Source organism: Glycine soja, chromosome 7 (genome assembly GCF_004193775.1).
Source record: "Glycine soja cultivar W05 chromosome 7, ASM419377v2, whole genome shotgun sequence".
Taxonomy (NCBI): domain Eukaryota; kingdom Viridiplantae; phylum Streptophyta; class Magnoliopsida; order Fabales; family Fabaceae; genus Glycine; species Glycine soja.
In genome coordinates, this window is record NC_041008.1 from 15,802,792 (window position 1) to 15,826,601 (window position 23,810).

At 34.5% G+C, this 23,810-nt stretch overlaps 3 protein-coding genes across 4 annotated transcripts; 2 read left to right on the forward strand and 1 right to left on the reverse strand.

Annotated features, from left to right (window-relative positions):
* Window positions 1–1,315: 1,315 nt before the first annotated feature.
* Window positions 1,316–4,979, forward strand: LOC114418938 (scarecrow-like protein 9). 2 transcript variants are annotated; one of them, XM_028384502.1, is made up of 4 exons: window positions 1,316–1,425; window positions 1,833–4,173; window positions 4,277–4,364; window positions 4,653–4,979. In XM_028384502.1, exon 2 carries the CDS (start codon window positions 1,901–1,903, stop codon window positions 4,103–4,105), a length of 2,205 nt encoding a protein of 734 aa, XP_028240303.1. In that variant the 5' UTR covers window positions 1,316–1,425; window positions 1,833–1,900; the 3' UTR covers window positions 4,106–4,173; window positions 4,277–4,364; window positions 4,653–4,979. The 2 variants fall into 2 exon arrangements, with proteins under 2 accessions (XP_028240303.1, XP_028240304.1); XM_028384503.1 differs by having other exon boundaries at window positions 4,295–4,364.
* A 2,747-nt stretch (window positions 4,980–7,726) lies between these two features.
* On the reverse strand, window positions 7,727–15,795 carry LOC114418939 (uncharacterized protein At5g02240-like). Its single transcript, XM_028384504.1, has 7 exons — window positions 15,361–15,795; window positions 13,896–14,167; window positions 13,715–13,751; window positions 13,520–13,617; window positions 13,254–13,315; window positions 8,433–8,556; window positions 7,727–8,086 (listed from the first exon to the last, which is right to left on the reverse strand). Exons 1-7 carry the CDS (start codon window positions 15,641–15,643, stop codon window positions 7,967–7,969), a joined length of 996 nt encoding a protein of 331 aa, XP_028240305.1. The 5' UTR covers window positions 15,644–15,795; the 3' UTR covers window positions 7,727–7,966.
* Window positions 15,796–17,682: 1,887 nt separating this feature from the next.
* Window positions 17,683–20,163, forward strand: LOC114420412. The gene is made up of 3 exons (XM_028386315.1): window positions 17,683–19,176; window positions 19,303–19,656; window positions 19,759–20,163. Exons 1-3 carry the CDS (start codon window positions 17,683–17,685, stop codon window positions 20,161–20,163), a joined length of 2,253 nt encoding a protein of 750 aa, XP_028242116.1.
* Window positions 20,164–23,810: the final 3,647 nt, after the last annotated feature.

The following is a 23,810-nucleotide window of genomic DNA, read 5'->3' on the forward strand; positions in this document are numbered from 1 at the left end:
AACACCAATGTCTCTGTCACAGCCAATCTCTATACACCACTTACTATATAGATTTTTTCAATTGGAAAAAGAAAAAATTCGAGGACAGTTCTAGAGAATCTAGACTTCTAGACTCTAAGTAGGATGGCTGGAGAAATAAGAAATTAATATGCTTCCTACTGCAATAAGTTTCTTCCCAAATTTCTTTTAGTATTTCTTTATTATAAAATAACTAGTAAATAAAAGAAAGAGTTATAGTAACTTTACAAAAAAATTGCTATTAATTTTTATAAATTACTTTTCTAGATTTTAATTATCTATCATTATTAATTTCATTTATAATTTTTATTGTCCATCAATAATAATACAATAAATCAATCACTCCACTAGTTTATTTTCAACTGAATTAATCTTTTTTTAAAAACAATGTAAAACAACAATATTTTGTTATAACCATGGTAAGTAGAGTATTTGTTTCCTTAGTATGACTTTTTAAAGTATTTTTTAAAACTTCAATCTTATGGATTGATTGAGATTAATTATCGATTCAGAGTTAAGTTAATAGTCACATAAATAATATTTTAAAAAAATATTATTAGACATATGAATATGAAATAATTATAATATTATATTTAAAAACTAAAATAATAATTAAGTGAGCCTAATTTTATTTCATATGACTCTTATTATGCAACATGAAGATTAATTGATGATATTTTTTTACATAAGAAATAGTTGATGATATGATATGATATGATAGACAAGAAATAAAAAAATGAAAAATATTAATTAGGTGTTTAGATTATTTAACTATTCACAAATTAATATGTTTTTATTAAAGAATTCTTAGTTAAATTATATGCTTAAGTTACAACATTTGAGTTCAATTCCTATAAATTAAAAAGAAAATATTTGAGTTATGAATTCCTACGTGTTTTTTTTATTATACATTCGAATCAGATAATATTATTTAAAATAGTAATTTTTTATTTAAATATTTAATGTAATTATATATATATAACTCTAATTCAAAATTATTAATTAAGTTGAAACAATATATATTACTTGCATTATATTTGTTTGAAAATACCCCATTAAAGAATTAATAAATAGAAAGTTGTTATTATTAGAATTGCATTGAAAATTAAATAAAAACACACTACTTACAATTTCTATTAAGATTTTTTTTTATCTTTAATGTTTTAACAAGTGATCTTCATCTTATAACATTTGTTGGAATTTTCCTTTTTCAATTTCTAAGTTTAATAAAAATCTCGTATGATATGAAAATTGATCGAGACACGATGCTATCACATACTAATACAATAATTTCTCATATATGCTTCCTCGTCATGACCTTTTCGCGCTCTCTTTTTCTTCTCTATCTCTTCTTTCTTTCCTCTGCTGCTTTCTCTTGAGCTAGTGTTCTGGTGGGTCTCCAACGAGGTAAACAACCTTGTCTCTCTTCTGGGTCAGAACTTCTTTGTTTTTCTGCCTTTTCTTGCTGCTCATTAGCTTCACCATTTCTATATGATTCTCACTTTCATTTTATTTTTCTACTTTTCATTTCTCTCTTTGTATCTATTTGATTTTCTTTCACTTATCGAGCTTCGTGTTTGAAACATACCCTCTTGGTGTTGTCAAATTTAAAGTTACTATTTTTCATGTTTTGTGATTTTTTTTTAACTTTTGCTTTGCTTGATGTTTTTGTTTTGGTAAAGTCTATCTGTTTATCCCTTTTGTTTTACTTTCCTTGTTCTTTTGTGCATAGACTGACACATTTGAAAGTCAGGACACGTGTTCGGTGGGTTTGGTATTTTGTGTTTTGATGGTTTTGTTTTTGGTTTTTGAAGGACTTTAAAGAGATATGAGAAGAAGGGTTGGCTGTTGAAGTTGTTTTAGGACTAAAGTTTGAGTTTTTATGCAAAGATTAATGATAATGGATCCGCGTCTTTGTGGTCCCCCTAATGAAATCCAGTTGGGGAATCAGAGATTTGAAAATGGTTTCTTTGATCAAAGTAGGGAATTTGGTTACCTGCAGTCCAATCTAGTACCAACTGACACACCTTCTTCATCTTCGGTTTGGACTCATGAGGAACCTTCTCCGGAGGATTGTGAATTTTCTGATGGAATTTTGAGTTACATCAGTCAGATCCTTATGGAAGAAGACATGGAAGATAAGACATGCATGCGGCAAGATTCTTTGGATCTTCAAATTGCTGAGAGATCATTCTATGAGGTGATTGGCGAAAAGTACCCTTCTACGCCTTTAGGGCATCCAAGTTCTGTTGATCCAGATGATGGTAGTGGGGAGCATAATTTATCTGAAAACTATGGTACTTGTTCTTACAATGATGGTGACCTCAGTAGCATTTTTACTAACAATTTTTTGCGACGAAATTTGGGGGAACTTCCTAACCAGAATTTTCGAGGCAATAGCATTTCACAGTCATCTTATAGCTCTTCAAACAGTGTGAAAAGTAGTGTGGAAGGGCCTGTGGACTCTCCAAGCAGTATTCTCCAGGTTCCTGATCTGAACAGTGAGACTCAATCCATTTTGCTATTTCAGAAGGGTGTTGAGGAGGCTAGCAAGTTTCTTCCAAGTGGAAATGGACTCTTTGCTAATTTGGATGTGGCTAATTTTTCAAAACTAAAGCCTCGAGTGGGGAGTGATGAATTGCCTGTTAAGGTGGAGAAGGACGAGGGTGAGTCTTTTCCTGCTGGATCCAAAATAAGGAAGCACCATCACATGGAAGAGGAGGATGTTGAAGAAAATAGAAGCAGCAAGCAAGCTGCAATTTTCTCTGAACCTACATTGCGATCATCCATGATTGATATAATCCTGCTTCATAGTTTAGGGGATGGTAAGAAGCATTTTATGGCCCGCCGTGAGGCTTTGCAAACCAAGAATGACCAGATAGTGGTGTCAAATGGTAAATCAAAGGCTTCCAATGGTGGCAAGGGGCGTAGTAAGAAACAAAACGGGAAAAAGGAAGTGGTAGATTTGAGAACACTTTTGGTTCTTTGTGCACAGGCTGTTGCAGCAGATGACTATAAAAGCGCGCATGAGTTGCTAAAACGGATCAGGCAGCACTCAAACCCTTTTGGGGATGGAAATCAGAGGTTGGCTCATATCTTTGCTGATGGCCTTGAAGCCCGCTTGGCTGGTACTGGTAGCCAAATTTATAAAGGACTTGTTAGCAAAAGAACATCAGCTGCTGATTTTCTGAAGGCTTATCATCTATATCTTGCTGCTTGCCCTTTTAGGAAGATGACTGCTTTTATCTCTAATGTTACAATAAGGAAATCTTCAGCAAATTCACCAAGGCTCCATATTATAGATTTTGGTATCCTTTATGGTTTCCAGTGGCCTACTTTAATTCAGAGACTTTCACTAGCAGGAGGAGCACCTAAACTTCGGATTACAGGAATAGACTTCCCACAACCTGGTTTCAGGCCTGCTGAGAGAATTGTAGAAACTGGATGCCGCTTGGCAGCATATGCTGAATCGTTTAAGGTGGAATTTGAGTACAATGCTATAGCGAAAAAATGGGAAACAATTCAACTCGAGGAACTCAAGATTGATAGGGACGAGTACCTTGTTGTGACCTGTTTTTATCGCTGTAAAAATGTGCTGGATGAATCTGTGGTTGTGGACAGTCCAAGGAATAAATTCCTCAGTTTGATAAGGAAGGTCAACCCGAATATATTCATTCATGGCATTACTAACGGGGCCTTTAATGCGCCTTTCTTTGTTACTCGATTCAGGGAGGCACTGTTTCACTACTCTTCACTCTTTGACATGCTTGAAACCATTGTGCCTCGTGAGGAATGGGAGAGGATGCTAATTGAGAAAGAGATATTTGGCAGGGAAGCATTGAATGTCATAGCTTGTGAAGGCTGTGAGAGAGTAGAGAGGCCAGAGACATATAGGCAGTGGCAAGCGCGAATTCTAAGGGCTGGATTTTTGCAACAACCTTTTGAGCGTGAGATAGTAAAGAGGGCAATAGAGAAAGTAACGACTAGCTACCACAAGGATTTTGTAATTGATGAAGATAGCCAATGGTTGTTGCAAGGTTGGAAGGGGCGAATCATTTATGCCCTTTCTTGTTGGAAACCTGCATGACTAACCAAGATGGTACAAGTGCATCTCACTAGGGCTTTGTGCATTAGTTTGACTTCTGAGGAGCTCAGGTACTTCAATTGCTCACTTTCTTAGTTCTGTTTAACAATGCTGGTATATTTGTCATTGTGGTTTGACTCATCTTGAACAAACTTCAATCTGATAATTGATCAGGGTGAGCTCAATATGTAGGGTTCGAGATCAAAAGTAAGGGTTCAAGCTGTGAGTTCAGTTGGGGAAAACATGGTTACTTAATAGCCTGGTATGAAAGTAGTTAATCTATGTTATTCTCCTATAGATCATTTATAAAGTCTATTGTGTGATAGCTAACTTGAGGGCTGTCAAATGAGTATGATCCAATCTAATGTTGCAGATGAATTTAGCATGTAATAAGATCAAACCTATATTGCTGTTACTCATTTTGAGCTTTCTACTTCAAATACTTCTGATAGTTTACTTAACTGAAGATGATATAGCTTGTGTATTTTGTGTATTTCCTCCTAACAATTAATGGAATATTTACTTTGGAGAAATACTTGTTGCACACCAGATGGCGTGTTGCTATTCGAGGCAAAAGTTTGACTAGGTCCACGTAGCTTGGATGCTGAAATTGGTTCAAGTGTGGAAGTGATGTACAAACAGCGGATCTCTTTACATTTGCTTTTGAAGACTTGTTTCAACAGTGGATGAAAAGTAAATTCTAAATTATTCACTCTGTTCTCACAATTTGTTGGATTCATTGTCCTTGTATAACTGTCTACACTGTAGTCCAACCTTATGTTGTCGTGTCATTGAAAGTGTTTGAATGCTTTAAACATAATGTAAAACGTTTTATTTAAAAATAATTATAGTGGACTAAAAGTAAGTTGATTGTTAATGCATGTATATATCCTAATGGCATAGAACATTACATAGTGGTGGACCTTGTGATGGGGGACCTCCTGTGTCGAATGTGGCTTTTAAAGATTCACATGAGGAATTGAATTTTTCTCCTTTTGTCTTTGGAAAGGTTCATATAGGTTTTACAAAAGAGTATGAGTGGAATTTATTGCAAGAATCAAAACCGTATTCATAAGAAAAATTATAAACGTTAATTCCATTTTGGGTGGAAGAAGAGAAAGTGATAGATATAATAAGTGATGTAATGAAAAATGAATTTAGGAATAGAAATAAATGAGGTGAAAGTGAAATGAAATACTTTAATTTTCAGTACGAATAATGGAAAAAAAAAGTTTCCATTGTTAACTATACTAAAAAAAAAAAAATCTTATTTTTATGTACAAAAAACATGAAGTTTATTTCGAATGCAAGAAAAAGAAAAGGAGGAAAAAAAAGTGGAAAAGTGCAGATTGATAGCAGAAACTCGTGATGCACACATAAAAATGAAAACAACGTTTGAGATAATAATTAAAAGTGTCATATATAGTCAACAACGTGCGTGGAAATTGAAAATGAGAAAACTCTTCCGTGGTAAAGGTTAGATTACTATAGGTCTCGTGAAAGGTGTAAGGTAAATTAGGTATCGGTCTGAGGTAAAAAAAAAACATTTTTTTAGATTCCTAATTTTTTTTTATTATTAACTATTAACAAATTTTAACTCATTAAAATAAAATAATTTAGAATCTCTTTTTTCCTTAAAAATTAGTCAATGAATATCATCTTTTTAAAAATTAACTAATATCACAATTAAGGTCATTTTAAGTATTTTATTTATCCCAAAAAAATAAATCCTTATTAACTTTCCTTTAACTCATCCCAAATTTTCTAACTAACGTATCTCACCCTCCAGACTTCATTCTTCACGTTTTTTCATCTCTTTATCTTCTGTTCATACAAAAAATCTATTCTTCTCCTTTCCTTGAATAAAACATTGTCTATTGATCAAACTTTGTCTCCGCGACTCAACCTCCCTGGATTTGACATCGTCTGGATTTTGAACGCCTATAAACCACATACATACCGGTCTCCCGCGTATGGAGCCTTTCATCTCCATCCAGATGGATTGGTGGAACGATTCATTTCATGGGCATGATTTTGGGTACGCAGCAACACAACACGTATCACGTAGCACCCTTGCGCCTGACACAACATCTAAATAACAAAATTTCTGTCTGTTTTCAATTCCAGGTTCTATCGTTGTGTTCATCGATCATCATTTTTTATATTTATTTTATAGTTTAGTTTATTTAGATTTCTTTAATATTTAGTTAATTTTTTTATTTTGATTATTTACAAAAGAAAATGTCAAATAGAAAGTATGAATCTGATTATGAAAAATTGAAGAAAAAAATGAAAAGTTGAAAAACTAATTGAATCTCAATGTGATGCCCTTGATACTAAGTCTCTCTAAAATTCTTATAAAAAAAAGATCTCTTTAACATTTTCGTTTTAGGTCCCAAGATGTTTGTACACGGCTTGTCTATTCTAAAGGAAAAGAAACGTGTGTGATGATTATGATGCGTCAAACAATAATTTTGTAAATGAAATCTCGTAGGTTTTAATTCCTTTGACTTAATGTCGTATATTTATAAAACTTACACTGTGTATTAGACAATTTGGATTCACGGAAAGAAGATATATGACTATTACAATGTACTATTAAAATAGAATAAAATGAAATAAAATAATTGTGACGATAATTTTTTTTATTCCATCTCATTCTTATAAATCTATTTTATTATATTTCATTCTCGTTTCATCAATCCAAACAATTGAACCTAATGCAATTGTATTTTATTTTCTTGCATTCTATCCTATTTTTTTTTATTAATCCAAACTCGACCTTGAGTTTCCTGGACTGAGTATGGCCCTCTCGTTTGTAGTTCCAAATTCCAATTAAAGAGGGGATCCTACAAGACTTTTGATATTGGTTTAGATTTTTGGTCAAATCAATTTCATAATTAATCAATTCTAGAAAAAGAAATCCAGAAATTTAATGTCAAAGATATTAATGAGTAAAAAAATATTTAGAAGAATTAATTTTCTTTAAATGGTAAAGTAAAATCAGTTTTGAAGTGTAACTACTTTTTTAAGTTTTAGTAAACACCACACTCAAATCAACATATTATTACGTTTTATGTCCTATTTGGTAGAGATGAGATAAACAAGATGAATATAAACAATGGATATAAATAGGTGAAAAGTAGAATGGAAGTTAAAAGTGCTTGATTGAAGAGAAATAAATAAAAAAACTAAAAATAGATGAGAAATAATACAAATACAATGAGTCGTACCATTTTTTGAATTATTTGCACTATCTTTCACTCTTATTAACTTAATTCCATCCCCCCTCCAAATTGTCTAAGAAAAAATGCTGCTAAAGTTAAAATATTTTGTTTCAAAGTCAACTCTACTCATTACAACTATATATATTTTTTTACCAATTACAATTAAATTTTATTTCTCCTGTCACTCAAATTGGTGGCCACATGGGCCCAGTGTTAAAATGCATGTGCTTCCAACAGGAAACCAGTTTGCAATTATAATAGTAACAATTGTCAGCAATGTATTTTCTAGTAAGTTTATGCAGACAACTTTTTTTTTATTTTTTTTATACAACATACAGACAGCTTTTTAGTTTTGTCCCCATGAAAACTATTTTAATTTTATCATGGTATCATGCAATTGAAAACATTCAGGAATGTATTAGGATGGAATTGCAAACAATTACACTTGATAACATGAAATGATGTGCTGATTAGAAGACATTTGTTTTTCTCAAGGCGTGCAGGTACAGTACTAGTGAAGTCTATAATTTGCCTTAAAACAATCCTTTACTAAAATTAAATTTTGTTTCAGATAGCACTAATACCCATATGGTTCAATCCACAAGGATTTTGGGACCATGACAACAACATTCAAAAATCAAAAGCGAGTGGTGATCTGGGAAAATAAAGCCTTGAAATCCTTTGTTGCTGAACCTGCTCCCTCAGGTTTTGATGCCAAGTCAAATGCCTTGAATTTAGCCTCCTCAAAATTTAGTGCCTGTTAAACCAATTATATGAAGAGGGGGCATCGAAATCTCAGAGTTGAGCAGAAATTAAGGCTTGCTTAGATAAACTTTTCCATAAGTACTACCAGGAGAAGAAAATAAGAAGGTAAAATGCATTGAGCTTTTTCATAAGCTAAAATCAACTTATGTACCAGCTTTTAGAAATGTTGAATTAAAAGAACTTCTACATAAATTAAGTGCATAAGTTGATTTTAACTTATGCTAGAAGCTCAATTCATTTTACTTTCTTATTTTCTTCTCTTATAATATCCAAACATGACCTAAAAAATGGGGGAGGTGTTATGTCCATCAAGTTTATTAACAATAAAAATAAGATACCTGAATGCAGACTTCTGCAACATCAGATCTACTTATGGTTCTGGTTTCAGTCTGGAGAAGCTCATCATCCTTCCCTACAAGTAGTTCCCGAAGACCTCCATCTTTGTCTTGCAAGCCACCAGCCCTGGCTCAGTATAGAAAGTGAGGAAACATGGAAAAGTTAAAAAAAGAAGAAAAAAAAAAACTCGGCATGTTCATAAAAAAGCTCCTGACTCTAAACTATTTCTCTCATTAGCAATGTGAATATTGAAAACAAGTTACCTCGAAATATCAAAATTATATTGAAGATAAGTAACTGTGTAAAATGTAGTATGTACAAAACCTGAAGTGATTACATGTATACTGCAAATAATAAAACAATCATATTTTGAAGATTTTCTAGTCAGATGGTTCCTGCACTTTGGATAAGAAGTCTCATTTGAAAGCTTTAGACAAAGGTGCAATTGAGATTTTGAAAATTATATGGATTTGGATCCCTGATGTAGTTTAGAGAGTAAAATAAAGAAGGTATCTGTTGGTCACAGTTATCCATGGTTACAAACTGTTATTGATAGGGTTAAGAGAATGCCTAAACCTCTTGTTACCAAAGTGTATGTTAGGCGCCAACCTGGCAGTAATAGGAATAACTAACCGAATTCTGTTAGGAATAACTAACTGAATTCTATTAGTTAAAGAGTACTATAAATAAGAGCTCTAACTGATTGTAAAGGAGTTTTTTGGGCATATTGGGATTTGGGACTAACTGAATTGGGATTCAGTTAGAGTTGGTTACAGAAGTTCAATTGAATTGGGATTCAGTTGAACCTTCTTCAGTTGTAATTCTCTGTTCTGAGTTCTTATTCTATAAGCAATAAAGATTCTCAGTGATTTACTCTGTTCTTGGTGTTTGGCTCTGTTTTTTTCTATTTTCTTTATCCGTGATTTGCCAGTGTTATCACTGGTATCAGAGCACCGATCTGGTGCCCTGAGATCTGCGATTCCAGACGCTGCATATGAAGACCAGGATTATGGCGCGAAACTCTAAAGATTGGGAGCAAGAGCGTGAGGAGATGAGGATTCGATTGGAGCTTGCTGAAGCTCTGGCGAAGAAACACGAGGAACAAATCGCAGAGATTGTCGCGCAATTTGGCCAAAATCGAGATCGTGATCGCGAGGGAGGTCCAATTCTTGAAGGAATCAGCAACAGTGGTGGTCATCTTGAGGATATGAATCGAAGGGAGAAGTAGCGCAAGCTGGAGATTCGATTTTTGCTGGAGAAGATGCGTTTGGCTCTTAGCTCCGATTGGAGAGATATTTTCTATTGAAAGATGTCACTGAAGATGAAAAGATGCAAGCGACAGTGATGGCTTTGGAGGGAAAAGCTTTGAGTTGGTATCAATGGTGGGAGAGGTGCAATCCAAATCCAAATTGGGAGAGGTTCAAACTTGTGAGGAGATTTCAACCTTCCATGATTCAAAATCCGTTTGAACAATTGCTATCTCTCAAGCAAACAGGCACTGTGAAGGAATTTGTGGAAGATTTTGAGAAGTATGTGGGAGCATTGAGGACTATCGATCAAGAATTTGTTAGAGGAATTTTTCTGAATGGCCTTAAGAAAGAGTTGCAAGCAGAGGTAAAATTGTATGATTTACATTCCTTATCAGAAATCATTCAAAAAGCTTTATTGATAGAACAAAAGAATGTGTTGCTTAATAAGAGGAATAGTTATGGCTATGCTAGAACTTCTAGTTATTCTAGAAGCAATCTCTACACTAAAACTGTTACTCTGGAGTTTAAATTGGGAAATGATAAGAAGAATGAAGTTTCTACTGTGAGTAGTACAGGAGTGGTACAAGGCAAAGCCAAATTGTAGAAAGTGGGAGAAATAGAAGTGGGGAATTTAAGCATTTAACTGGGGCAGAAATGAGGGAGAAAAGAGAAAAGGGACTACGTTTTAGATGTGTTGAGCCATTTACTAGAGAACACAGATGCAAAAATAGACAATTCAGAATGATAATTCTAGAAGCAGAAGAAGAGGTAGAGGAAGAGGACAAGAAGACAGTTTGCAGACTTTTAAATCCTTGCAATTATCATTATGCTCTATGTCTGGATTTACCACTTCAAAATCCTGGAAAGTGGAGGGTTTATTACAGGGCCATTCTATTGTGATATTGTTGGATTGTGGGGCTTCCCACAATTTTATAGCTACAGAATTGGTGGATAAACTGAACTTGAGAGTTCAAGATACTCCTCCTTACCTTGTGGAGGTGGGAGATGGCCATAAAGTGAGGTGCAAAGGAAAGTGTCCCAAATTAAAGTTCCAATTGCAGCAACTAGAAATTGAACAGGAGTTCTATTTGTTTACTTTGAAAGGGGTGGATATTGTTTTGGGGTTGGATTGGTTAGCTGGCTTGGGGGAGGGAAATCAAGGCTGATTTTGGCAAGCTGGAACTTACAGTCAAACAGGGGAGGCAAATTGATTAAGATTTCTAGAATTCTACAGGTTCAGCCGGCTGAAATTCTTCAATGGAGAGAGGATGCTTGGGGAAATTTGGAAGTTTTAGTTCAATGGGACCAATTACCAGCTTGTGAGAACTCTTGGGATTCAGCTACTTAGATTTTAGAGGTTTTTCCTCAGTTTCCCCTTGAGGACAAGGTGGTTCTTCTGGGGGGGGGGGAGTATTGATAGGGTTAAGAGAATGCCTAAACCTCTTGTTACCAAAGTGTATGTTAGGCGCTAGCCTGGCAGTAATAGGAATAACTTACCGAATTCTGTTAGGAATAACTAACTGAATTCTGTTAGTTAAAGAGTACTATAAATAAGAACTCTAACTTATTGTAAAGGAGTTTTTTGGGCATATTGGGATTTGGGACTAACTGAATTGGGATTGAGTTAGAGTTGGTTACAGAAGTTCAACTGAATTGGGATTCAGTTGAACCTTCTTCAGTTGTAATTCCCTGTTCTGAGTTCTTCTTCTATAAGCAATAAAGATTCTCGTGATTTACCCTCTGTTCTTGGTGTTTGGCTCTGTTTTCTTCTATTTTCTTTATCCGTGATTTGCCAGTGTTATCAGTTATCCATATGTATGTCTTATATTAAATTTCAAACTATTGATGACAAAATCATAAAATCAATGGTTAACTGGTTATCAATGCTGTATTTACTGTGAAAGTTGATGGAGAATTCTACAACAGCATGTTTGTTGTATGCTCTTTTTTTACTAGTCTTTTGATTAGAGCAGCACTTTAAAAAGTTCAACTATCCTATCCTAAGATGAAAAGTTTTTGGGCTTGTCAGATTATCAAATACTGTCATAGGATGATTAAGTTTTCTGACTGTTGTTGGGTGTTGTCTTAGGACAATCCTCATGAGACTATATCTTCAGATTAACAAATTATCACATTTTGATTTCATTGTAGGATTGCTGAAAACTCAGGAACAAATATTCAATTATGGTATGAAATTATGAGTCATTTTGGTGAACTCTATGGAAGAAGCTTGGAAATACAATTCAGTTCCTCCCATCCGCCACAAACTAACAGGCAAACAGTAGCACTTGAAGTGTGGGTAATTTATTAAATATCACTAGAGAGATGAATGCTATAGAATGGGACTTCAATTTCCACAATTAGAATTTTCCTACAATTGATCTCATAACAAAAATTGAGTAAAAGTCTATTAGATGTAGTATATGGACCTATTATAATCTTATTATCCTGCTAGACTTAGCTCCTATTCCAGTTTCCAACTAATCATCTTTTAAGAAGTGACACTTAAAAGAGAGGGAAAAAAATTAAATGAAGGTTTGACTTTGAGTTCATGTTTTTCAATAAAATAAAGAGTATAAGAATAAAATTGATAGATTAGGGAAGCCAACAAGTTTCAAGCAAGGAGATTTTGTCTAAACTCATATTCAACAAGAACAATTTCCAAAAGGATGGTTTAGGCAGCTCAAGTCAAGAGCTATGGCCCTTTTATAGTTCTGAATAGAATTTGCAAAATGCACACAAAATTGCATTACTCAGAAATTATGAACTTCAATGTCTCTGACTTGTCTTCATATGAAGAAAAAAAAGAGGTCAATTTTTTCGACCAGGGGAGAACGATGGACAATTCTAGAGCTGCATGCATAATACATTTAACTTATGCTCTTTTGACTAGTCTCTGAATTCATTTTTCACATGTTTTTAGGAAAAAATAGTTTTTCATTCACAATGCTAGAAAAGTGTGTAGTCAATAAAGTATACGAAAAAGAGAAGATACTTAATTCTTAGGAGATGGTGCTTGCACCACTTCTAGTATAAATAGGTGCCTTGGTGATATCTTGCAAATTGAGTTCCCTATCTTGACTCTGTAAATCTTACAAGGATTCCTAAGAGTCATTGAGTCATGTTGTTTTCTTGTCCTTCCAAATTTCACTTTTGTTCCGTATCTGACATCAAAAATCTAATATATACTCTGGAAGAAGATACTTCTATCATTTGTTATTTAGGAAGTTTTTTTTAAAAATATATGCAAGGCACAAATTGATGTTAATAAATTGTGATCTTGAGTTTTTGATGGTTTTTCAGACAAACTAACACCAAATATTCTAAAAGTGTTCTGTAAAAAATCCAAGTATCAAGGTAACATTATAGTGTTGATTGAAAGTGTTTCTGGTGCAGTTTAGGTTTTGAGGACTAAAGTATCAACATTTTATTTTATTTGAAATACAATTACAAGGAAACGGTTAAGTGGTCTATAATTTTATACATCATTGCAACTAAAAGGCACATATATGAGGGGAAAACAGAAGAAACCAAGCTAGGAATATGTCTCAGTATGGACAAGAATTGGTGTACCTTATAATTGTATATGGGATGCCGGAATCAGCCAGATATTGCTCAGCCTTCCTTTTCCAAACCTGCAAGCAACATAAAACAACATTCTTCCTATCAAAGGAGGAATAATGGAAGGACATGGGGGAAGTAAAACATACTCATCCATTTAGGCATGTACCAAACTTGCATTTTGCATTAAGATGACTTGCAAGCTCTAATCATATAAAAGCAATGGCAGAATGCTAGGAGGGAGGTAGTTCAGAAATAAAGGAGAAAACATTACTAACCAATATATTCCCATTACCCAAGCTGTTCAAAGGATGGTTAAGGTCCGTTCCACCCATAGACCCTACTAACACAATGTGCTTCACTCCAGCAGCCTTGGCTGTTCATATATATATATAAAACAATTTCAATAACACAAGCATGCGTAAGTTTGTATTGAAATCTATGATTAATGGAAAGAAGAAATAGATTCTCACCGACATCTATTTGATTTTTCTGCCCAATCCAGTCAACCTAATATGAAAAAATCATTAAAATTAAAATATGAATCAAAAGGGGGATAAATTTAAAAGAATTACTTAAGCATAAATGCATAATGCAGAAACTGTAATAGGTTAACTCAAGCATAAATGCATAATGCAGAAACTATAATAGTACCTGTTCAGGATATGCCCCATCCTCAAAATAGAACTCTGGTCTTTGTCCTTTGGTTGGATCAAAACCAGGCTTTATCTGTGGAACTGCACTTGTGAGGATTATGAGGGCATCTATACCTTGAATTGCAGGAACAATACTTTCAGCATCTCTTATATCCCCAACAATAACGTCATCTGCAGCACCAATGTTCTGTTTGCTTTCATCTGTTCTAACCAGACCTCTAGCCACATATTGGTTTGGCCTCTCTCTTAATTTTTTGTAAACTATTTGTCCTGAAATGTAACACCAGTTCTCAGTTAGTGATAAAAAAAACATGGTATCTATCGTATTTCAGCTACCACCAATAAATGCATATGATCTTGAATTGAGCATTGATTGACCAGTAAGATGATTGGATAACATTTTGTATAATCAAGGCATGTTTGGTTCTTGCCTATGTAACACACATCATATAAGTAGCATGCACAAATATAAGGCGGTAAGGCTCAACATCAACCAACAATCTGAACCCCTTGAAACTAACATAACTGAAAATTTTATACAATGAAATATATAGATATTTGATACATTATCCTTAAGCCAATCTGAATGGTGCATCAAAATCAAATCCAAAATACTGTAACCCTCGTCTATTATGTAAACAAAACCTTTGAAAACCGTTTTTTTAGCATAGTATCATACACTTTCATCATCAAGCTGAAGGTTGAGTACTATACAGTTTGTGTATATTTCCTACTTACTCGTGCAATTACTATATACATCTTTTCCACATTGCATCCTAATCTTTAACTTAATGAAATACAGGATATCATGCTGTGTATCCTTATCCCATACTCAACGTAGACAACGTTTTTTTTCTGATTGGATTGGCCAAATAGAAAACTGTTCATTATTTTTTAAATCAGTTAGCTTATTAAGTTTTCAGCTTTTCAACTCCTAGCTTATAGCTTATAAGTTACAAGCTTTCAGTTAACCTATACGCTAGTTTTACCAAACATTTATTATACTTTTAAAAGCAGAAATCAAATGAAAAATGCGAGATTTTTGTAATTACAAATAAATCCAGAAAGCATTGTCTAAATTTGTCTCAGAAAGCCACACCCAGTAAACAAATGAATATTAACAGAAGCCATAAAATTGTATCAGTATTTTTTCAATTCATGAAAAGTCATAAACTATTAACCCCGATTCAAAAATATTCAATTCACCTCTAAACTCTCTCTCTCCATAGCAAGGAAAAGAAAAAAACGATTTTGAAGAAAATCCCATCAATTAAAGCATAAAATAGACCGTTAAACTCCACATTTTCCACTTCTCAAAAGAACCCAACAACGAAAACACGAAAAAAGAAAAACCCCAAACGTCATTTTCTGGTCCAAAATCAAAGTTCTCTTCATCCCAACACACACAAGAAAAACAAGAATCCAAAGAAAACCCATCAAAGCAAAAACCAAAAATGCCTCACCTGTGCGACCACCCGCTCCCGTAACAAGCACAGTACTCTTAGACTCCGCCATGGCCACAACACCAAATCTTCTCCCCACTCTCTTCACACCCTCTTTCTTACTAAGTGGCAACAAACCCAACGAAGAAGAAAAAGAAGACGAAAAGGAAAGAGAGAGAGAGTGGCGGCTTAATGAGGAGGAAGAAACCGGTAGAGGAAGTGACGGTGCCACCACGCAGTATTTAAGGCAGTGGTTGGGAGAAGTGGTGGCTGCGCACAAAACAAAAGGGACACGTGTCGCCATACCAATCACAGTAGTTGGCACACTTGCATGGTGCGGGTGAGACAAGAAATAAAAGAATGTGGAAAAAGAGTTTTCAACTCAACGAAACGAATGAAGGAACGATGCGACCTTTCAACTTCTTCAGCAATGTTGTGTTATTGATACGTTTGGTTTCGTCAGATTTTTCAGATTTTCTTATCTGTTTACCTTATCTCGGACCATGACGTCACCATCTATGCTATTTGGTTTAGTTTTAGTGACATTTTTATGTATTAAAATAAGAACTAAAGAATTAATGATGTCAAAAAAGAATTAATAATTAATAATATACGTTTTTACTGTTTATATATATATATACTTTTACATTATTGCTGTGCAACAAAAAAAAAATTCTAAAGAGAAACTCACGGCATATTGGTTACAATGTATAACAAATACACAATTACAGATGTAAAATATTACACCATGGATATAAAAAAGAATGCACATTTAACAAAAATACATTCTACGGTTGGTTATTATCAACATTTTTTATAATCAAAAGTAAATCTTCTCTTGCAGTTATTCACAAAGAGCAAAGCTCGACACCTTTGGTCCCAACTTCTTCAAAAGGAAATCTTTTCTTGCAGTTATTCACAAAAAACAATTATGTAGTATTATCAACTACAAAGTAAGATACAAAATAATCATAATGTTATTGTATATTAGTAGCTAGATTTCTCTTTTCACTTCATTTCGTTTGAGAAAAATTGAAAGATAGGAATAAACTCATCAATTACAAAAATAAAACAACTCATCATGTAAAAATATAGTATATGCGGCATTCCATTGCATAGATAATCCAACCATGGGGGCAACCCTAAGTAAGCAAGTTTCAAACTATAGAAAGGCATGACTTAATTACCGCAATGCACGAAGCAAAAACATATTGAATTCCAATAGCTCTAAATAGGAAAAAAGAGAAAAAAAAAATAAAAAGATATGATAAATAAAGTTATATAAAAGTCAGCAATAAATGAAAAAAATGAGATAAAAGAGAATATAAATCTATGAATGTTGCACTGAAAAAACAATTAATCTATAATACTGACCATGGTTGTCAAACTCTAGAGTCAACTCGTAGACTCTTAAGAGTTTACGAGTTTACTTCAGTCCCGCGAGTCAACTCGATAGTAAACTCGTTTTTGAGTAAACTCGGAGCAGACTCGGTGGACTCGGAGTGGACTCGTGCAAACTCGCGAGTCTGGTCCGAGTTGCGCGAGTTTAGTTGAAAAAAAAAATCCCACGAAACGACGTCATTTTTGCTGTGACTGGTTTAGGGATTTGCTTCCCTTCGTGCTTACTCGTGCATTTTTTCTTTCTCCCTCAAAACCTCACACTGTCACACAGTCACGGGTCACCCCATAGGAGAGACCTTGTTCATTTGGAAGTCGCGAGTCCCAACTCCCACGAGCACGAGGTCCACGACGAGCACAACCCACGTAAGAATTTCTGAAATTTCATGGTGTTAGGCATAGGCTGAGGTTGGTATCGAATGAATCACTTGAATTTCCAAAATTTCATAGAATTTCTGAATTAAATCACTTGAATTTGAATGAATCCAAATTAGTATTTCTGTATTTGCTTCTGTTAGGAAAGAGGATCGAGGTCAGCCACAAGCTAAACCAAGACCTCTATAAGCTGCTGAATCCAAATTTGGATCTCCGGCTTCATATATTTTGAGCTTGTTTGCATATATTACTGCAAGTCTACAACAAATTTATATCTAAGTTGCTGTAAAAAAATTAATTAATTAGATTTTTTCATAAATCTTTACTTGAATAATTTATTGTTTCCCTTCCCACATTTGATATATAGCAACTTAAATAAGGAAACAATTATAAAAATAACCTATGCAAGCAGGCAATGAGTACTCATATTATGTTTGGATTCTGTGGCTAATTCTATTCCTTTGAGCAGTAATTGCTAATTGGTTGTTACTTACTTGCTACTTGCTGCTAATTCTGTTGTTACTTGCTAATTGTTGTTGCTACTTGCTGCTAATTTTGTTCCATTTTAGTATGTCTGGGACTGGGATTGGGAATGAATCAGTTTCATCAAATGCCAATACAGGCACATCCACAAGTGCAGCAAGCAGAAGCAAAAATGCTCCAAGAAATAGGACTGATATTGGGTGGAAGCATGGGATAAATGTTTTAGGGAATGGTAAAAAAGTTAAGTACAACTACTGCTCAAAGATCAACAATGGGGGAATTTTCATATTTAAGCATCATCTTGTTGGGACTAGATGGGATTCTGATCCTTGTGCTTCAGTGCTTGAAGAAGTTAAGATGCTTATGATGAACATTGTTGCAAAGGTTGCTAATGCATCAGAGAAGAGAAGAAAGTTGAACAGTATTCATGAAGAAGGTACTGAGGGAGTGGAAGTGGAGTCAAATAGTAGTCAAAGTGGAATACAACGGAAATGGATGCTTGCCTTCAAAGGAAGAGGAAAATCAAAATTTGTTCAGGCTAGTGGTGGTGAGGGAGTTCAAGCAACTTTAAATCAGTTATATAAAAAAGGTGACAAAGATAAAGTTGATGATCAATGTGCTGAATTTTGGTACACAAGTGCCATTCCATTCAATGTTATTAAAAATCCAGCTTTTGCAAAATTTTGTGACATGGTTGGGAGATATGGGGTTGGCTATAAACCTCCATCATATCATGATATCAGAGAGAAGCTTTTGAAAAGAGCAGTGGCCAAAACTGATGTAATGCTTCAAGAATTTAGGGATGAGTGGAAGAAAACTGGTTGCTCAATTATGTCTGATGGGTGGACCGATAAAAAAAGACGTTCAATTTGTAATTTTTTGGTGAACAGTCCAAAAGGGACTGTATTTCTTTATTCATTGGATACCTCAGACATCTCAAAAACAACTGACAAAGTGTTGAAGATGTTGGATGATGTAGTGGATTTTGTTGGAGAGGAGAATGTAGTGCAGGTGATAACTGATAATGCTGCAAATTACAAAGCAGCTGGAGAATTATTGATGCATAAACGAGAGAATTTGTATTGGACCTCATGTGCTGCTCATTGCATTGATTTAATATTTGAAGATTTTGAGAAACATTTCAAGGTTCATCAGACTACTATAACGAAGGGAAGAAGGATCACCACCTACATTTATGGTAGAACAATGTTGATTAGCATCATGAAGAAGTTCACAAATGGAAGATACTTGATTAGGCCTGGTATGACTAGATTTGCCACAGCTTATTTAACTTTAGCTTGCCTTCATGAATTGAAAGCATCATTAATGAGCATGTTTAGCTCTGAAGAGTGGAAAACAAGCAAGTTTGGAACTTCACAAGAGGAAAGAAAAGTACAGAATATGGCTTTGGATAGTCGATTTTGGAAGAACGTAATCATGTGCCTCAAAGTTGCTGCCCCTCTTATGGTGGTCCTTCGATTGGTGGATTCAGATGTAAAACCCGCCATGGGTTTCATATATGAGGAGATGGAAAATGCAAAAGAGAAGATAAAATGCAACTTTAATAACACCAAGAAAAAGGTATAATTTCTAAACTTTCTTAGATTTAAAATTTGCTTGTGTATTATTTTAAGTTTTAACTATTTCTAATATAGCATATTTGATATCTATCTACTATGTAGCTATGAGCCTATTTGGAAAAATCAGCTTCACAGGCCTTTGCATGCAGCTGCATATTATCTTAATCCTCACCTGCACTATGAACCTACTTTCAGACATGATGACCCTCAGGTGAAAGAAGGGTTGCACATGTGTATGAGAAGATTGGTCAAGGATGTTGCAGAAAGGAAAAAAATTAATTTGCAACATGTTGAGTTTCATTTTGCTAGAGGGCTTTTCTCTATGGAAGAGGCAAAGGATAGTAGAAAAATCATGCAACTTGGAGAATGGTGGGAGATGTTTGGTGATGGAACTCCAGAGTTGAGGAGATTTGCTATTCGTGTTTTGAGCTTGACTTGTAGCTCTTCTGGGTGTGACCGTAATTGGAGCTCATTTGAAATGGTATTTCAATTGAACCTTATGACTTTATTTTATTTGTTTGATAATTTTACTTATTTGGTTTACTCGTTTAAATAGTAATTAAAATTTGATTTTTAATTATAGGTTCATACAATGAGAAGAAATCGATTACAACAAAAGAAAATGAATGACTTGGTTTATGTCATGTATAACTTGAAGTTAAAAAGTAAACAAAATAGAAAAAGTATTGCTCTTCCATTTGATGAGATTGAATCTGACAATGAATGGATAACTGAAGAGGGATATAATGATGAGGATGAGCAACCTCAAGCTAAAGGTCATGGTGACAATGTTGAATTAGTGGGAGATGTTGGAGGAAGTTCAAATGATCCAGTTGTAGATGCTTTTGATATAGATAAATTAATTTTCTTGGAACCTAATGATAATGATAAACAGTCTGAGGAAGACCTTGATGATGATGGAGATGGTGATGAAAGTGGTGATATTCATGGAGATGATCCTATTAGAGGATTGGACATGCTTCTTTGAAGACATTTGTGCTTTTTTTTAATTATTTAAATGCTTTAATTTTGAACACTTGTTTTGTAATAGACTAATATGAAGTATGAACTACGAGCTTATTGTAATTTGTTTACAAATTGGTGAATTTTGAATATATTTACTTATCCATTTTTTGTACGAAGTAGATTCTTACGAGTTTACGAGTCGAGTTTACGAGTTGACTCGTAGAGCTCTCATGAGTCTGCGTAAACTCTCGATATTGATAACCTTGATACTGACATTACATTATAAATACTAACATTCCAAGGAATTGGATCACATGGAACATGTTTTGGAGCTCTCATCCGCATAAGAATGTGCCAGCTGAGGGTTTAGGAGTGGAAAACAAACACCAAGTATCAGCAATCAGCATTTGTAGAACAAATCAATAAAACAATTAATATATATATATCTTGAACAATGAGTATCCATTAAACAGTAAACATATATTTACTTTGAATTAAAGGACACTAAGGACATGAGGAGCCAGTAAGGGACAAAACGAAATCTCAAAAGAAGAAAAAAGGACTAATACTAGTTAAAAAAAACCACTATTATGCCCCATATATGAGAACAAAATAATGAACAAATGAAATAATAATGTTAAATAATAGATAGTTTGACAGTTTAAGATTAACAAGGCATGTAAACACATGACAGAAGAATCTCATATTGAACTGATATCCACAAAATGGAAATTAAATTAGTACGATAAATCATAAGCTTTCAATTTGGATATCCGAATAATCAATTAATTTTACATTTACTGGTATTGCAACGATCCCAACTAAAATGCCTTTAACCCACAAAAAATCAATTAGGATCACAATCATAACCAGACAACATACAAATACAAATTTATTACATTCAATAATAAGCGAGCCTCAAGAATATCCTCAATAGTAGGAAGGAAATGGAACTATAGATTAATAACTAAACTATTCAAGTAGCAGAACAATAGAATAATACTCAGTTGTAAGATGAAAGAATAGAACCAAAATTCATTACTTGTCTATTTTCATTTCCTTAGCGTTCATTACTTGATCTAGAAATGACTTGACTGCATGTTCATCCGTCCCTGGGTTCTTCTTCCCCTGCAATAAAAAAGCAATAGAAGAAATGAGTTCCATAGTTTTTTTATCAAAAAAAAAAATCTAATAATGTTTATCATCATAACCAGAGCAACTACTGAACTGAAAAAAAATTTCCTTCACTACTACTCAAAAGTGAAAGGCATAGTAGGAACCACAAATCTTCATATATACAGGGAAACATAAAAGCACTGCATGCTAATTTTTTTTTACTTCTAAAAAGTAAATGGTAGACATGCAAAAGTTCAGGAATAAACTAGCATAATTTGCTTAATCTTAAAGACCATCCAAACAAATAAGGAGCAGGAATCAAGACAATATTTTTTTGTGAAAAAACTAGTAATGACTACAAAGTCAGTATAACATTTTACATGCACTTCAAACTTTCATTAAAACTTAAAAGTACACAACATAGAACTATAATTTTGTACCCAACCAAATGCAAACGGTAGATTATTCCATGTGCCCAGTGGAACCGTGGCTATGGGTGGCAGATGAGATAACTTGAGATCACGAACAACTCCAAGTAGCCAACCAGCTGTTCCATCATCCCTACCTAAAGCCCTACATATCAAAAACTGAAAACAAAACAAAACAATTCAACCCATTTGCATATAAAATTTCTTCCAAGAAAATAAAATAAAATAAAAAATCTATGATGTTACAGCTCTAATTGAAACAATTCTTAAAAAAGAATTTGAACTCACAATTAATCTCAACCTCTCCATAATCTACATGGCAACATGATCGCCCTGAAGCTTGAGGTTTTCCAAAAAACGAAACACCCCTATGGAGGAATTACATAATCAACCAACTAGCCCTAATAATTTTTCCCTATTTCCCTCACATCAAACCTAAATCAAAACTTAAAAAAAAAAAACCCTCTATTTTCTCCCCCTTCCTCCCCACTCTTAAAAACGAAAGATGAAAACTTTAAATATCCCAACAACAAAAAAAGCAAAACCCGCATCACCAATTAACCTAACAACCCCAAAAAATTGCTCTTTTATATATAAAAAAGGTTCACCTATTCCTTCTCCTATTAGCAACATACTAAGAGAGCGGCACCACCTCCTGCAGCGATGTTGGGTGTGGCGAGTTTCTGCAAATAGGGCAAGAGCCATTGAGCTTCAGCCACGAATTGAGACAACATAGGTGGAAGTAATGGCAACACTCTGGCATCATCCTCAACATCTTTGAATCTTTGTACTCGCACAAACATATTGAGCACGTGGTGTTAATAATATTTTTGCGGCGGATGATGGCGACACATGGTGGTTAGAAATCAACTCACAGCGACAGAGACTAAAATCAGAGGAGTTTTGTTGCAGACATGGAGAGGAAGTCAAAAAAAGAAGGAAAAAATGTTAGGGTTTATGAAATTAAAAAAAAGAGAACCAAAGGAAGGTTGAACGTGATTGTTGTTGTTGTTGCGAGCATTTTGTTGTCATAGCCCTCGGAGGCGACAACGATGGAGCAGGAGTAGCGGAGCTTGTCTGGTATGGGGGTGTCGGAGAAGAAGGAGAGGTCGACGCGACGGAGGGAGGCGAGGAGGGAAGGGGGGACACCGTGGTTGGTGATGTGGAAGGCGCCCTGGTGGCGGCAGGCGTATACGAGGGAATCTCGATCGAGGTAGAGGGGGAGTCAAAAAGTGAAATAGGAAAGTGAGAAACGAGAGAGGAGAGTGAGAGATAAAAATTAATAACACTCCTAAAATGATTTTGTAAGGTTTTTACAAAATCGTCTTGGAATAATAGCCTTCAAAGACAGTTTTACGAAAACCATCTTGGAATGACAACCATTCTAATACGGTTTTCATGAAACCGTCATAGAATGATAGTTTCCAAGACAATTTTCATAAAATCGTTGTTGAAAAATCTCATATTTACAAAATTGTCACCATCCTATATATTAAAATAGTTTTCGAGAACTACTAAAAAACCATGTTTTAACATTGTTGAATCTAAGTCAGTTTTCGAAAAACCGATGTAGAAAAATAAGTGGCTGCATTTTTTAAATTAAATTCAAAATTTTAGAGACGGTTTTATAAAAACCATCTTTGAAAAGCAAGTATTCAAGGACGATTTTCGAAAAACTGTCTTTGAAAATCCTTCCCATTTAATTTTTGCTTTCATTTCCCTTAATTTTTGCATGCTCTCTCAGTCTCTTGCGGCATAACTCTTGAATCTCTTGCCCTTCCCACACCCACACCCACACCCGCTCCTACCTCTAAACGCATCCACACCCACGCCCGCCCCATATGCCTTGCCACTGCCTCCGTCCACTTCCTCTCCCGCCAACAAACAAAAAACCTAACTTCATTTCCTTTTCCCTTTCAAGATTTCGAAATGTCAAAACCGTAGAGCAACATCAGAGCCTGAGCTTCAATTCTGAGCAACCATTTTATTTTAGTTTCGTTACCTTTAAATGTTGTGTTCTAGTTCTAACTCTTAATTGTTTTTCGTGTTATGCCATGTCAAATTTTCCACAAATCAAGATTGACAGAGTTTATTTCGGCCATGGCGGCAGGGTGGAACTTACAGC

What these genes read in the sequence shown, in the direction of transcription:
- LOC114418938 (XM_028384502.1), top strand. Translation starts at nt 1,901, where the DNA reads ATGCAAAGATTAATGATAATGGATCCGCGTCTTTGTGGTCCCCCTAAT.
- LOC114418939 (XM_028384504.1), bottom strand. Translation starts at nt 15,643, where the DNA reads ATGGCGACACGTGTCCCTTTTGTTTTGTGCGCAGCCACCACTTCTCCC. An exon ending in GGGAGCGGGTGGTCGCACAG is followed by an intron (nt 14,168 to 15,360) that starts GTGAGGCATTTT and finishes GTTACATTTCAG; the next exon opens with GACAAATAGTTTACAAAAAA. An exon ending in ATGGGGCATATCCTGAACAG is followed by an intron (nt 13,752 to 13,895) that starts GTACTATTATAG and finishes TTTTCATATTAG; the next exon opens with GTTGACTGGATTGGGCAGAA.
- LOC114420412 (XM_028386315.1), top strand. Translation starts at nt 17,683, where the DNA reads ATGTCTGGGACTGGGATTGGGAATGAATCAGTTTCATCAAATGCCAAT. An exon ending in TTAATAACACCAAGAAAAAG is followed by an intron (nt 19,177 to 19,302) that starts GTATAATTTCTA and finishes TGGAAAAATCAG; the next exon opens with CTTCACAGGCCTTTGCATGC. An exon ending in ATTGGAGCTCATTTGAAATG is followed by an intron (nt 19,657 to 19,758) that starts GTATTTCAATTG and finishes TTTTAATTATAG; the next exon opens with GTTCATACAATGAGAAGAAA.